The sequence below is a fragment of the Coenobita brevimanus genome, chromosome 47, assembly GCF_032717465.1.
Source record: "Coenobita brevimanus isolate Jiangsu-jjx chromosome 47, ASM3271746v2, whole genome shotgun sequence".
Taxonomy (NCBI): domain Eukaryota; kingdom Metazoa; phylum Arthropoda; class Malacostraca; order Decapoda; family Coenobitidae; genus Coenobita; species Coenobita brevimanus.
In genome coordinates this window covers 27,015,488-27,032,426 of record NC_137000.1, presented here as the reverse complement: position 1 = coordinate 27,032,426, position 16,939 = coordinate 27,015,488, and the positions used below count along the sequence as shown (strand labels likewise).

Genomic DNA, 16,939 nt, shown 5'->3' with positions numbered 1-16,939 from the left:
AGCCCATCTCACCCATTTGTTTCATTCACTCTGCCCAGTCTGGAGGACCTGAATCAACATACGAGTATCTCAAAAACTATGCCAGTGAAATTTGGCACATACTTTCCTTGGCATGATAAGGATAATTTGCCTTTTTTCACATGAAATGATTTTACAGGCCTAAGGTACATACCAAAAAGACCTGAACTGTCATATCTTGTAAACTGTTGCACCAGTGGACTGATTCTTGGCCCACACCCTCATAGGTATTACCTAAATCAGTCTGATGGATCTGGATGGATTGAAATTTACTAAAATAGACTTAACTTGCTCAGTTTGGATTTTAACATGACTTGAGTAATGAATATAAGTTAATATGAATAGATGTAATTGAACCCGGGTTTGCTTGAAGTATAACAATGCATGACTTGCAGTAACGTTCTGAACTCCCTTAAATGGCTATGATCAATCTGACTGACCCTCTTGGATGTAAAATTCCAAAATGGACTTTGCTGCACCTTAATTGATCTGACTGGACCTAAATTGACTGTACTGAGCTTGAATGGCTCTAATTTGACCTGAATGAACCCTAATGAGTGAGTAGACTTAATTTGACCTTCCATAAAAACACCTACTTGAATTTGAAAGTGTCCAATTGGATCTGAATGGACCTTACTGAAACTGAATGGATCTGATTGGACCAAAATGGGTCTGAATGGACCTTACTGAAACTGTTTGCAACATAATGAACCATTCAGAACATGAGTGGGTCTAACTGGAACAGAAAGGCCCAATTATGATCTGAAATTATCTGACTAGACCAAGAGAGGTATGAAGAGCAAAGTTAGATCTAAAATTTTATTGTTTGACCTGGCTAGACATGAATGGATATACGGTATTGACCGTGAATTGACCCCAATTTTCCTGACTGAACCAAAATGAAAGTGAATGGTTTAGAGGCATGTGTGGTCTTATACTCGTACTGACTTAATTACTGTAATTATTAAATGAACCTAAACTTATTTGAAGTGATATGAGTGGGCCAAATTTGTTGTGAAGGCATCACTTCCATTAAGTGACCTGAACTTACTTTATTGGATAAGAATGAACCTGATTGGGCCTGACATACTCTGAATGGATCTTAGTGAACTAAACTTGACCAGACTGGGTTGGAAAATGGCCAAAATAAGTCTTGTCCATGAAGTGACAGTGGACTTACCTAACCAAATTAGGCTAGAATGGATACGAAAGGCCTCAATGAACTTGAAGTAGCCTGAGTTCCCCACTGGAATGATTTGTTACTAGTCAGATCACACAGGAAAATAATAGGCCCTTTTTTATGTTGTTTTCTTATAGTTATGCCAGCACAGTGTTGGTACATGGCCAGTGAATGCTATAGTGTCTTACTTATGCAGCTAGCTTATACAAATTACAATCCATTTAGCCATTCAGTATTTAGTTTCAGTTTTTATGCAGGGCTGTAAGTGCCATACACTGTTACTGTAACTATTATTGATTTAGCATATCCTTTACATAGAGATTCAATATGAATCAGAAATGCATAACCGTGAGAATTATTATCCTCACACTACAGTACTTATTGGTCAGTTGTTATGGAAACATAGGAAAATAAAGGTTCAGAAATACATTGACACAGCCTTATGTGCATAGATGGTATGGACACACTTTATGTTTTATATGAGTGTGTGGTTCCTGACAACTGGCTGAAGAGTATGATAGCAATTGTGTATAAGGGGAAGGATGATGTCCTGGAAAGAAAAAAATATAGAGGTGTAAAACTTTTGAATCATATAATGAAGCTAACAGAGGGAGTCCTGGAAGGCATGACAAGGGAAAGAGTGAATATCAGAGATGCAGTTTGGATTTTTTGCCGGGAGTGGTTGGAAGAAGTCCAGGGAGTTTTTGCCTTTCGTGGTGTTGAGATGGCTCTCCCTCTGTGCTAATGGGTCTTTGTATGCAGCATGTGTTAGGAGTGTAATGCCGTATGATAGTGCATCCTAGATTGATTGCAAATGAAGAGTTGAGAGGAAGGAAAGATAGGACTTGAATATATTGTTGTGATGAGGAAGGGTAGATTTAAATGGTCTAGGCATGTGGAGAGGATGGAGGGCAGCAACTGGTGTAGAGGGTGAGAGGTGTGAATTTTGAGGCAGACCAAAAATGACCTGGAACTAGGTCATAGAGTGTGGACATCAGCAATAGGGGACTGAATAGGGAGGTTGCCAGAGATCAAGCAGCATGGAGAACCACCATTAAGTGACCAAGGCTGATGGATGTCATCAGGTTGGAGGCGTTTTAAACAAAATGAACTGAAACAAACATAGCTAACATGGTAATGGCTTGGGTAGTCAAAAGGGTATGTGTGTGTGATTTATAAGGTGGCAGAAGGTGTGGAAGACCATTAAAGAAAATTTTTTGATACAGTAAGAGTTTATGTGAGAAAGTGAGATACCATCACAAGCAAAAATTTGCTGGCAGTCCCCTGCCAGCATGATGTCCTGTCTTATGTTTCATTTCACCCAGAGAGTATCCTTCCTTCTCATACTCTTTTGTTGTGAACATTATAATGTTATAACATAAATATAATTCATGTAACACCATCCATCACCACATCTATTAGGGAAGTGTAAGGGAACTTTTAATCATAATACTGTAGTACCAGTATGGAAGTTGAGGAAGGACAATAATTAAGAAAGAAGTGGATGGAAGAAGAGCATGTATTTAAGTTGTAGATTTCACATGACAGGTAGCATGTCCATTTTACGTTGCAGTGATCAGAATCATATGACCTTATAAGTTTTGCATAGCACAAAACTTAATCAAATGTACTTACTGCCTCTTGGATGAATCAGAGAATTTTGATAGGTGTATTGATGAGCTGAATATATGACAGTTCTCATACTTTCTTATTTCTTGCCCTGTTTTTCAATCCTATCCACCCCATACAGTATATACAAGTGAATAATGGGGTTAGAAGGGTGATGATAATATTAAATTAAAATAAGCATAGACATAGTGTGTATGAATTCATACACTACCAGACAGCTATTATTACCCATTACTGGACTTCTAAATCAGTGTAAAAAAAGCAAAAGATTTTTATGAATAAATTTTTTTCAGTACGTTGATAGTGTTCTTTAAATGTTTCTTGTACAACAGAAGCACCTGGTCCTCCGATGCGTGCCACAGTGGAGGTGATAGACAGTACCAGGGTCAGAGTTACCTTCAGAGAACCTGACATAGAAAACTATGCCATAACAACGAAATTCAAAGGTAACGTCTCACAAGTTTTGTATTTCTAGTTTTTGTTGTTGTTAGTTTACCCCTAGACTCATTTGGAAGTGAACCTCTTGAACTGCAGGAAACCAGAAACTTCAAATGGGGAATCCTTGATTTTTTTTTTTTGAGGATTGTGTATGTATTGAGACCAAGATGCTTGTGGTGATTTTGTGAGTGTTAGGGGTGGTATTACAGGACATAATGAATTACCTGTGAATTGTATTTTGTGTTTTTACTGAAGTAGGGATTGGTTATGGCCACATCAGTGTCTGAGCAGGTTTTTTGCACCTGTCAGGAAAGGGCAATTTCTGTAGGATGAATATCTAGTAGGAAGACATGAAAGGCGCTGTTTGGCTAAAAGTTGTGGATGGCCATGTGACTATGTGTTAAGTGTAGTGGTGTTGGGTGGAAGAGAAGGGATATTGTTGAGTCATTCTTTGTTGTGTTGGGAAGTTGTTTGTTTTCTGTTTCTTTGTGGTGCAAGTGGTGAAGCATGAAGCTTCTGTACTGGGGTGGAAGTCAGGTTGGAACTGATACCAAGTTGATGAATTGCATACCCCTGTACCCCTCATGGTTCTGTAATCCTCTGTTGGGAGTGCTGTAGTTTTTTGGTGCAGGTGATCTGTACTGTATTTGTGTTTTTTGTGAATCCAGTGTATTGTTTGTGAAGGTTAAAGGTGTCCTTGTTTGTGGCTCCAAGGTTGCAGGCCCAGCTTGGGCTCATGTCATTTATTGTTGTTTAATGCTAAAGTATGTATAAGTGCCAATATTGTCATACATATGCTGGGAGGCTAGCATTATATATACATGTAGTACTGTACTTTAAAAAAACAGCAGCCAGAGGCTTTTCAGTCATGTAATTCCATTTAGGCTAGTTTTCTATCCTTAAATGTCCCAAACTATAGTAACCTAGCTTTCAGCCCCAACATCTTGATGCAGGTGATTACAAGTGAAACCTAACAGTGCACATCTGTAATTCTGTGGGATCAGGGAATCTGTACCATTTACATTCAGTGTTCTTATTATAGTATACAGTCATGTTACCATACTGTGATAAGGAGTGATGATAGTTTCATGCTGTAAAATAATATGATACACCATCACAGCAGTTGCCAGAGAGATTATATAGTGTTTTGTTATAGAGAGACACTTTAGTAATCTCTTACTTAAAGAATCATAAACTTGTTAATAATATGTTTTCATTCATTTAAGAAAGCATTGTAGAATAGAGAGAGAGAGAGAGAGAGAAATAATATAATTTTTTTTGTCTTTACAAAATCTTTCCTCCTTCTGTGCAGTGGAATGGAGTCTTGACGAATGGACCACTGTAGGTGGGTTTCTAGAGATTCCTGATCTTCGGAGAATGTCTGTGTTTGTGGATGGGTTGACTCAGGGCCAGCGACATCACTTCAGAGTGATGGCAGGGAACATGAAGGATTATGGACCACCATTAAATACCACCCCTCCTGCTGCCATTCCATCAAGTGAGTTCACTGTATGTTCTGTAATGCACCTTTATTTACATAACCTGTTGTAAACCATAAGCATATATTTTTTTTATTTTTTATGAGTACTGACTGAATGATATCTTAATTAGTGTAGTTTGCCACTATGTCTACCTCAGCTTATGTTGTGTAAAACACTTAGACAGTTACATGAGCAGTCATCAAGTGATTCAGGCAATACAGTATTTTACAGTGTAAAATGATCCATCACATACTTTGTTTAGTATATACAATTTTCTTTAACCAGTAAAACGCATTTGACATTCTGGAGTGTGCTGTGCATGACTGAGGCCTAATTTTGAATGTTTTATAGTTAAATATCAGGCAAAGTTGTCCGCAGACTACCTGTGCTACTGTGTAATTTAGTGAAATGTACAGTACACCATGAAAAGCGTCACCCCTACCACCCTCCCTCACTTCTGTCTTCTCACCACCACTTAACATATGAGAGAGAGAGAGAGAGAGAACTTTTGTGTTCCAACATCCATTGTCCCTCCTCATCTTCTTGCTCACTTTTCTGCTTGTTCAGGCAGTTTTTCTTGTCTAAGAAATTTGGCAGGGTAAACAAACTGAACTACTGTATTAGCCTGATATTTAGTATTACCCAGTACAAGCATACTCTTTTGTAAAATGTCAGTAAAAATTGTCTGTGAAGAATACTGAAGGATTTTACATTTCAGCTTCAGTCATTTCTTCATTCTTTTGTTTCATTTTTAAAGGCTCCAACATGCTTGCATGTGTCAGCCATGGTCACCTGTTGGCATCTGTCCATGCTGCTTGATCTCTGGCAGCCTCCCTATTCAGTCCCTTATCCTTGAGGTCACAGTCTATGACCTCATCCCAGGTCTTTCATTTCCGTTTATAATTCAAGTCTTTGCCATGGTTATAGTTTATTAGTTATTGACCCCAGTATTGACAGACTCAGGTTTTTGGATATACTTTTACCTCACGCTAAAAGTTGTCTGTCGTGAAAATTAAAATTATGTATTCATACAACATGGGTACACAAAGTTGTGGACTTTATTTCAGTAAACAAAAAGATTCTGACCCTAATAACAAACATATTTGTACTCACACCTGTTCTATTTCATATAAAAAGAGAATAAAACTGGCTTAAGACAAACTTGGTAAGCTGGTGTTTTTCTTACAGCATAGAAAGGAGGGAAAATCCAGGTGCAGCAGTTAATAGGTTTAAGCTAGTACAGTAGTGTACAATGTTAGCAGAAGTCTGCCAGGCACTGACCAGGAGCATAATGCAGTGGCACTATGCACTTTGGATGGAGCAGGTGCAGTGTCCACCCAGGAGCCAAACATCCTTGTATTTCCTAGTTCTTTGTTGTGGGATGGATTGTAGTCCAACCTTAGTAAGATTCTGTATACCACAAAGGGACACTGGATCGCACACAGTGTATGCACTGTACTGTACTTGTATGAGAGCCCCGCAGAAGCAGTTTCATACCTGTGGTCAGTGAGACTGCTCAGCCAGACAGACCAGATTTAACCAACAACAATAACAACAAGTCTCTCTCTTTGTCATTTAACAGAAATTGTTTTGGCCTATGTGATGGAGCCAGGATTTCGAGGGCTTGAATCATGAGTGAATGGAAGCATAGCCTATTGAACTTGGCAAACTTTGGCTGTCTGGACATTGCCACTCCTCACCCTGCCGTGAGGTGGGAAAGGAGGTCCGGATGATGTTGATGATAATGTAATTTAAAACTGCAAGATACCATCCATGATAGGAAAAATGTTGAGAAAAACAATGTTTAAATGTTATTTAGGAAAAAAACAATGTTTAAATATTGTTTTTTAAATACACCCCAGGTTGGCGTGATGCAGATGCCCAAAAGCCCAGATTGGATGGACAGGTGGGAGAATTGGACAATCTGTTCAACCAGGTGTGCAACTCTCGACCCCAGCATGCTGCTGAGATCAAAGCAATTGAACCTGGCCAAGAGACTCCCCTCAACCTCAGGAAGACTCAGAAGAAAAAGAGCATCAAACACCTCTTCACCCCTGCCCCCAAATTTCATAGGAATCTGAAGAAGTATGTGTGGCCAGGAATATAACAGAAGAGGGTTTAGTGTTGATTTCTAGATATAGTATTTGATCATTTTTGTATGTTTAGTTTGTGCCGCAGACCAGTACAGCAAACTCATTAATATGAGCAACCATGTTAAATTTTAATTTTTAATAAGTTGCAGGACATAGATATGAAGAACATTTCATTGTAAGATAGCTTGATATCCATGGTTGTTAAATGTTCATCCCTGTATTTTTAGAGTTTGAGTGAGTATGAGTCTCCAATGGGATGACTGATTTGGTAACCGTGGGCTCTCTAATGTAATAAACCAGCTTTCTGCTAACTTCCCCATAGCTAGTATTGTGTGATATGACTTAAGCATTCCAGATGAAGGGTTACATTCATTAAGTAAACCAGTCACTGTTTACAGTACATCACATGTGAAAATTTACAATACTTTTATAAAATTAGATATTTTTTTAATTGACTTCCATTATTGTATAATGCATCCCAGAAAAGAGTGAATTGTGTAGTCAGTTATTGCAGTTTTACACTCTACAGTCCCTCCTTAACCCTTTAAGGTCTCAAATAGGTCCCAAGGTTGAGTTTGAGAGACGCATTTTTTTGAAAAAAGTCAGGGTTTGCAAATAAAGAAAAAAATATCATATTCATGCACAAGGAAGTAATACACATCTCCCTATAAAACATTAGAGTTCTACTCACTATACAAGTGCTGCAAAAATGATGGGAAGAAGTTGCATAGCAAGTGGTGTGTGGCAGCGTGTGAGTATTGCCGTCTCGGTGGGTAGGTGATTTCTTGGTGCGTAGGCAAATGATTGCATTGTTTGTTTCCATGTTTTTCCATAAAAAACAGTGCACTAATATATGTACATTACAGTATATCTCACGTGATTTGTGACTGATTCTTGAGATGTGTTCTTTACAAAAAACAAACTAAACAGTTACAAGATCCATATATAACTATCACTTACTAGTTACTACTGACTAATTTATTTTACTTTTGCTCTTATTTTGCTTAGTACTGTCCAAGGCTGTGGGGGTGAGGACATGGGGGTAAGCCTACGAGCTTGCCTTTTCTATGTACATATGTTTATTGTTGCTAACTATATCATCCTGTGTACATACAGGCAGCAGTAGGGACAGTGATCAAATATTTACTATTTCTCAAAATTGACGATGTTATAAGTATAACCAGGGAATGTGAGAAACTCATGAAATATAAATCAGAAGAATGTAAGGAGACACTACCAATCATTTGCCAATGAAAAAGGCAACACTCGCTGCACTTGTATGTCCGCTTGGTAACAAATAAATGCATGGTACGTGTAGAAAAGGCTACAGAAACAACCTTAGAAACCTAAAATCATAAATCTGTAATTATTTTCACTCAATCAGACACTCTAACACCCAGGAAATGAATAAATATTGAGACATACAACGCGGAAATCTCTTGCCTCCCTGTAATGCAGCAGCTGTGTGTAGGTGGGAGGCAGGGGGTGGGGGATTGGAGGTAGAATGGAGGCTGGAAGGTGGGAGGTAGAGGGGTGGGGGATCGGTGGGAGGTAGGAGGGTGGAGGAAGCAGGGAGTGGGGGATTGGTGGGAGAGTGGAAGGTGGAAAGGTGGGAGGTAGAGGGATGGGGAATAGGTGAGAGGTAGGGGGGTGGAGGGAGGGGGATATGAAAGGGAGGAGGGAGGTGAGAGCTATGTATCCTCCAGAGCAGTAATAATATATTGCAAACAATGTTCTTTTGCTAAATGAACTGTCTGATACCAAAATAGTAAAAAATATTGCCAGATCAACAGTATAATAAAACCAATACATGCAGCCCAACCCTTCACCATGATTAGCTCTTCCCAGACTGTTTAAACTAAAATATTGTGATCTGAACATGCCTAGTAGAAGCAGAGGGGTCTGGGGAGCAGCTCGTATCCTTATTTCATTCACCAGCCTCACGCAACAGTTTTTATTTGTGCCTAAATATGCTGTCACGGGAGTGGCTGGGAGATCCCTACCGAGAAAGCCTCTATAGTGGCCAGGAGACCTGAAAGGGTTAAAGAACTAATGTGTTGCTTCTGTTAAGAGGATTTTGTTGGAATATGTAGGAATTGTCTAGCTGTATTTTCTTCGTGGACTCAAGTAATGACCTTGAATTGTAATTGAGTCCCTGATTTCCTGAATGATGGAAGATGATAGTTGGGAGTTATGAAATATACAGTATTGGATATCAGTAGAGTACTCACTACTGAAAGCAGAACAAGTACATTGATTGCAGAATGTCTCATACATTTACTTTCCCCTTACAGAGGGTCTTACTTGGCATGCTTAGTGTACTGTGAAGATAAGGTACTTGTGACGACTGAGGAATTCCCTCCGGTTGTCGAAGTTGATGATGACTATCTAGGTCATGCTCGCTCACATTTCCATTGGCTGTTGAAGGTAAGTTGCATTGCTCTCATCTTTTGCTTGATTTTTTGTAGTAAAATGAGCTTACAATTGTCTTTTGCTTGAATTCTTGTACAGTAAAGTGAGCCTACATGAGATCTCAACTCCAGGAGCATTTCCATATCACATTTACCTAAGTACTACCAGTACAGTGTATAATATATTGATATATTGGCACAGATAATATAATAATTCATACATTTCTTGCATTTGCTGATACATAACCTATGTGTGTTTCCCCTGTTTTTCCTTCACATAATTATTAGATTGCATTCGAACATGCAGTTAATACAGGTAGTTGATATTAATTAGTGACATCCTTCAGTTGCCAGTATTTTGTGATTTGTAACAAGAAGCTTGCATGTTAAGACTGACAGTATTTAATTTCTTTTAGGAAAGATGTAGAATATGGAAACATGGAATGGTAGATTTAGTTGCTATATCTTTGTTTAAACATACATGGTACAATGAGGGTATTAGGTGCCAAGTACAGTATACATAGATTTTGGAAGGTTGTGTATGCTTGCATGGTTCAGTCTTTTTCACTTGTTCGGTGGTATCTAAGCTGCATAACTTCCAGCAGCGTTTCAAGTGGTTGAGTCCCAAAACCCCAAGGTCACTTCTCTGAACCTCGGCCCACACTTTTCTTTTTCTGCCCACAAGGGCTGTCCCAGCTGTGTTCAGGTCTGTATAACACCTCACTCAGTTACTGCACCACAGTTTCTACACTTGTACAGCCACCTGAGCCCACCCAGACATCACTTTACTATCATTTTCAAATCCAAGCATCCTAGTAAGTTGCTTGCATTGATTCATCCGTCTTTGTGGCACTGCACATCAGTTTTACCATTCTCAGTTTCATACACTAGTACACAAGTGATGGATATCTTACTCTTGTACTGCCTGTGTTTCACTACCATACAGCATCACACTTTATACGAATGAAGCTTATAGAGTCCCCTTCATACAAAAAAGAGAGTCTCCTCATTTGCATTAAAGATTAGCAGCCCTCTAAACTTCTTCCATTCTGACAGTTGAACTAACTTCTGCTTGTAAATGTTAAAGTGTTGTATCAGCTGTGTTTGTGTGTGTCAGAGTCAGCAGTGTGCAGACATAAGCAGGCACATGAAAGACCATACTACAAGCACTTATATTAAATGTCTATCACAGCAATGTATTGAACCCTTGACTTACTGCTCATGCATCATAAGAGGAGTAGACTGACCACCGGACCGCTCCAGCTGCAAAGTAAACTTTTAGATGCAGTTTTGGATGAGAGAGAACAAAATGAAATGTAAGATACAGACGAGAGGTGAAGTACTTAAGGAAGTTGAAACCTTCATGAGGGAGTTATGCTGTTTAAAAATGGCAAAATAGAGTACTAGTAGAAGGTTAGAGAGAGAGAGAAGAGAGAGAAAATGGTACAGCATTTGGGGATTTTGGCATTATGCTAAAAGAAATCCTGCATTCAGGTGTGCTGCATCTGGCACTCTTGTATGGGAGTGAATCCTGAGCATTGAATGACAGAGAACTTTTTATGGTACAAGGCACTGGAGTAACATTTCTAGGACAGCTATAGGCACAACCAACCGACGTGGATGGCATTGATAGTAAATATCATAGAGATATATACGTAAGAGAAGTCTAGATCTGAAGGAGTAGCTGTAGGAGTAATAGTAGGTTGTAACTTTGCCAAATGGATAGAGATGAATACATTGTAATGGCTTTAACATATTTAAAGAATATATGTAGAAAGGGCACCAAAGAAATTAGAGGTTGGAAGAAGACATTATGTCATATTGAGCTGGTGAAAATTTATTTTCAAGGGGTGGTTGGGGTTTATTGCTCATGTAATGCCACGCAGGGTTGAATGAGGCTGGTCACTCTAATCTTAAATGTCAGGACCAACTTGAATAGCCCAGGACATGTACGCTTCTCATGGGACAACATAGGATTGGATGATGGACGGATGGACGAAAAAAATGAGTGAAACAGTTTCTCAGTGAGAGAAGGAAGAGAAAGGTAGTGATAGGTGGGTGTGATCACCATCCACTCACTCAAAGTAGTGCTGCTTTGGGTGTCTGCCCTTTCCTCTCTTCCTTCTCTCCTCTTCTGTCTTTCTTTCCTTCATTCTTTCCTCTTTCTTCTGCCTACAGGTGACTTTACATTCCCTCTTCTGTCTGTCCTTCCTTCATTCTTTCCTCTTCCTTCTGCCTGTGGGTGACTCGACACTGAGTGGCAAGCTAAATGGTTTCCTGTTCACCCGGAAACCATTTACTATGCTGGGTGTTAACAATATAACCAAATTATGGTGCCCTGTGGTTTAGTGGGTAATTAAGGCACTCCAATGGGATTGAATCTGTGTAGCTTTATATCCTTTTTGGTTGGGGTTTATTGCTCACATTATGCCACTCAGGGATTAGTGAGGCTGGTCACTCTCATCTTATATGTCAGGACCAATTTGCCTAACCCCAGGCTCCTACGCTCTTCATAGGGCAGCATAGGATTGGATTATAGATGGCTGGATGGATGGAAGAGAAAGAGAAGTTACAGAGAGTGAGATGCTGTAATGATGTAAAATATTGTAGTCCAGAGGTATATGACATCCCCTCTCAGGAGGTTCCACGGAAAAAGCAGTGCATGAGATGAGAAAAATGTCTATCTCTTCTATCTGTATATCATTGCCAGATGCCACAATCCCGTTCGGGGTGGCCACAAACAAATCGCTTTCACGTCGCCCTGTCCCCCGCCATTTCACTGCCCTGCTCCCAACTCACACCCTCCTCTCTCATATACCTCTCCACCCCATCCCTCCATCTCATCCTCGGCCTCCCCCTCCCTCTTCCCCCCTCCACCTCACTCGCATACAATCTCTTCGTCAGTCTTTCACCCTCCATCCTCTCCACATGGCCAAACCACCTCAGTGTATTCCTCCTAACGCTTTCTGTCACATCCACATCCACACCACAACGCTCCTTTATATCCTCATTTGTCAGCCTGTCTCTCCATGTGAAAAATGTGATTCCTTATAATGAATTCCCTTGTATAAAAACATTAATACTTTATGAATCTTGGTTAAGAATTCACATGTTGAATCAACTAATGTTAGAGGGCATCCAACACCATAATTGCACTATGCTGCAGTTATAGAACAGGTTCAGTCACCTTGAAATTTCGTGTGGTGGTGGCATCTGGCAGCCTGCACATTGTGAATTAACACAAAAAGATGGCTGGCAAACTGCTTAGCAGGCAGATGTGCATATGTAACATTTGCCGGTCAGTCTTCTGACATCAGAAACTTCACAAACGGCATCCCCCGAGGATCTGTTTTGTCCCCTACACTCTTTAACCTATACATGCATGACATACCCACACCCCACCACCACAGATACACATAGCTTCCTATGCAGATGATATAACACTTACATGTACACACCAAAATGCAAACGCAGCTGCACACATCATCCAGCCTTACCTCAACACACTACACAAATGGTTCACCACAAACAGGCTCAAAATAGCCCCAGCCAAATCTACTGTGACTCTTCTCACAAACTGAACAGAACACACACACACACACACACACACACACACACACACACACACACACACACACACACACACACACACACACACACACACACACACACACACACACACACACACACACACACACACACACACACACACACACACACACACACACACACACACACACACACACACACACACACACACACACACACACACACACACACACACACACACACACACACACACACACACACACACACACACACACACACACACACACACACACACACACACACACACACACACACACACACACACACACACACACACACACACACACACACACACACACACACACACACACACACACACACACACACACACACACACACACACACACACACACACACACACACACACACACACACACACACACACACACACACACACACACACACACACACACACACACACACACACACACACACACACACACACTGTGATGTGTAACATACAATACATCAGTGTCATTTAAACAACACATCACAAACATTAATAATAAAATAACACCAAGACTCAGTGCCTTGAGGTCACTTGCCCATACAACATTTGGACACAACAAAGAAACCACCACCACAGTATACAAACAATACATATGTTCAGTGATGAATTATGCAAGTCCTGCCTGGGCTCCTAACCTCACCAAAACACACTTATCACACTGTACAGACCATACAGAACAAGGCCCTAAAAATAATCACAGGCTGCACAGCTACTACACCCACAGACCACCTACATCAAGAAACCAAAGTCCTCAAAGTCAAGGATCACCAAGACATGAGAGGCACCCAGTTTCTTGCTGCAGCCTCCACAAACCCACAACATCCACTATATTACATGGCAGCACATCCACCTACACCAAGGAGCGTCGAAACAACACCCAGCACACGATACCATACACAAATACTGTCATCTCTACCCCCTCGCCCACCTCAGACCAGCTTCCAGAAGCATATCCACACTCAGATCACTCGCTGCTTCATTCAGTCACTCAAAGACAGCACACAGCTGCATGCACGGCCTCCTGACATCCACCCTTCTGACTCCTATCTCCCTCATGAGGACATGGTCCACCTGGCCTGGGTGAGATATGGGCACCATCCAGCCCTTTTAAGCTACCAGAAGAGGCTGGATGACTCTGTCGCTGATGCCTGTCCAGGATGCAATACAGCACCCCATACTGTTAAGCACATTATGGAAGACTGCATTACACACAATCACGTACACCAACAACACAACATACACTCTTTGAGAGCTCTATGGGAAAGCTCGGTCTTGGCCATGGCCTTCCTTAGGGACTCGTGGCTGTTCTGTCAGACTGCCTAGGGAACAACTACTACTACTACTACTACTACTACTACTACTACTACTACACAGAGTTCAAATCATGTGAGACGGTCACATGCAGGTGTGCAGGCCTCATTTTCTTATACCTTGTAGAAAAAAAATCTACAGCCATGTTGCTTATCTTTATTAAAATAACATTGTGCCTTTCTTTTAAGAACAAAACTTTTGCTTAAAGTGTGATGAGCTTTGTTTCAATGTAAATTAAGCATTTATAAGTACTTTTAAGTCAGGCAAAATCTGTGTTGCATTTCATTAATGAAAATTTTGTAACATATCATCATCATCATCCGGACCTCCTTTCCCACCCTAGGGCTGGGTGAGGAGTAGCAATGTACAGGCAGCCAAAATTTGGCCAATCCAATGGGCCACACTTCCATTCACTCATCATTCAAGTCCCCGGATCCTGGCTCAATTAGATACGCCAAAAACATTCACCATGTTCTGTAGCCTCACATAAATGTATCCTATAGAGTCAATCATTTTGTGACAATTATTTGAAACATGGCTGAACCTTCATCTTGTGTATTAAATTCTGCATAAGATTAGATCAGAATTAGTCCCATATATACGTTAACAACAGAGATACTGAAGGGGAAAAACAGATATGTAGCTTTTTCCACATTTCTTCATGTAGCCTATACATTCCATGTCTTTACTTAGTAGTTTTACATTTATTGCACTTCTGCTGACAGCATATCCAGTAAATCTCCATGGTTTGCTACATCCAGTGATGATTATATGATGGTTGATATATAATAATTTGAATTAATTTATTTACATATACAACATCAAACATTGTAAAAAGTCAGGAGCACTTAAGCTTCATGTAATACACTCTGGTACTGATCACTCAAACAAGAGGTATTACATTTGGCTTGGAAAGTAAGTTAGTGGTATGTATGTGGACCTGTTTAGCATAATTTCATAATGTTGAATTCAACCAGTTCATTCTGTAAATGCAAAGTAATAATTAATTTGTAGTAAAAGTATAACAGATGTTATATCTAATCATTCTCTCACAGGTTGCAACAACATGGGAAGATGTAAAGTCTCTGCGACAGGACATGGACCGGGCTGGTTCTGCATCAAATGTCCCTTTCAGAATAAAGTTGTTACAGGCTGCTGCCAACATGCAGGTAAAATTTAAGTTTAAAAAGTCATGGCTTGATAACCTGAGCCTTTTGGTCTGATGACATACTGTATTCTTTTGGTTTATTCATGCTACCTCCAGACAGTTTTCTTTAAGGCAGATTCTCTTGTAGGGAACAGATTAATTAATGCCACATATAACCTCTCCAGCTTGATACCAGTAATTGTCTGGAGTTAGCATGAATTAAATAATAAGTACATTATCGGTTTGTAAAATAAGTAAAGTTACAATGATTTTGAAATGCTTAAAGAGTTATCACATAGGGTACTGTAACTGTGCATAACCCATGGATTACGCAGTTACCTTTTTTTATCCCACCCCATGGTGCGCAATTTTTTTTTTTTTTTTTTTTTTTTTTTTTTTTTATAATAAACTTGAAGATCCAGGGCATCATCTGGTGAAAAAACAAAAATCTCTCTCTCTCTCTCTCTCTCTCTCTCTCTCTCTCTCCGTTTTTGCGTAGCGCCATGTGTAAGTTTGCATTGGAGTGGAAAAAAAAAAAAAAAAAAAAAAAAAATTTTTTTTTTTTTTTTTTGAATGTTATAAACTTGAAGATAAACATCCAGGGTATCATCTGGTGAAAAGTAAAAAATCTCTTTCTCACCGTCTTTGTGTAGCGCCATGCGTAAGTTTGTGTTGGTGTGGAGTAGTTAGCAGTGATGCATGACCACTGGAAGGGTAGTACAGCCTGAGCCATGGCTCGCAGTGCGACACTACCCAGCCTGAACTGTGGCTTGCAATCCATGGGTTAATTTTGCTTGTCACAAGCACATTTAGCTTTCAATGCAAATACTAGGTTAAGTGTTTTGCACATACAGCACAGTGCTTTGTTTTTGTAATAATATTGTAATAATGTAATTTTCATTACTATATCATTGCTTTTCAGACATCACTGGGCATTCAAGATTTAGGCCAGTTTTACCACAAGCCAATTATTGGAAGTAATGGAACACTGGTTTTCTGTACCACACGGCATGTTAAAAGCACCAAGGTTATCTCTGCCATGAATGTCAAGTGGGTTCCATTGTCTAAGCTAAGAGAGAGGAAAAATACAACATCAGGTTAGTGTTATCTGTCCTGTACACAAGATCATGGATATTAAGCAGAAATAATGCTTCCAAAAACTTACTGTACAACTGGACGTGTGTTTTGAGACAGACACTTAGAATACTGTATTTTGAAAGTGTTTTTGTTGTCATGGGGACATGTTAATTGTGGTAGGCGGAGCAAAAGCAAGCTCCATTGCTAGAATGGGAAGCGAATGGAAGAAATTTAGGGAACTGTTGATTGTTCTGACCATGAAAGGGCTGTCTTCATATGCCAAGGGCACAGGTGGCTTTACACTGAGTGACAAGCCAAAATTGTTTCCTTTAATTCAGAAAACCTTTTACAAATCTGGTTAGTAACCATATAGCCAGATAATGGGATGACATGGAACCTAGTATGGTGCCCCTGTTAACCCTTTCATACACAAGGGCTCAGTTATAAATCCAACCGCTCACACTTTTTCGACGCAGGTTGCTCCCAAGTGAAATCCAACCACTTGCACTTTTTCGACGCAGGTTGCTTCCAAGTG

The 16,939-nt window shown here is 40.0% G+C and overlaps 1 protein-coding gene across 1 annotated transcript in view; it reads left to right on the top strand.

Moving 5' to 3' along the window:
* Positions 1-16,939, top strand: part of wake (ankyrin repeat and fibronectin type III domain containing protein wide awake) — a 569,524-nt gene that overhangs the window by 537,535 nt on the left and 15,050 nt on the right. The window contains exons 16-21 of the mRNA XM_080271688.1: positions 3,160-3,273; positions 4,578-4,763; positions 6,609-6,831; positions 9,134-9,266; positions 15,236-15,349; positions 16,250-16,424. Of these exons, the coding sequence (XP_080127814.1) occupies positions 3,160-3,273; positions 4,578-4,763; positions 6,609-6,831; positions 9,134-9,266; positions 15,236-15,349; positions 16,250-16,424 (945 nt within the window). The remainder of the gene's footprint in view (positions 1-3,159; positions 3,274-4,577; positions 4,764-6,608; positions 6,832-9,133; positions 9,267-15,235; positions 15,350-16,249; positions 16,425-16,939) is intronic.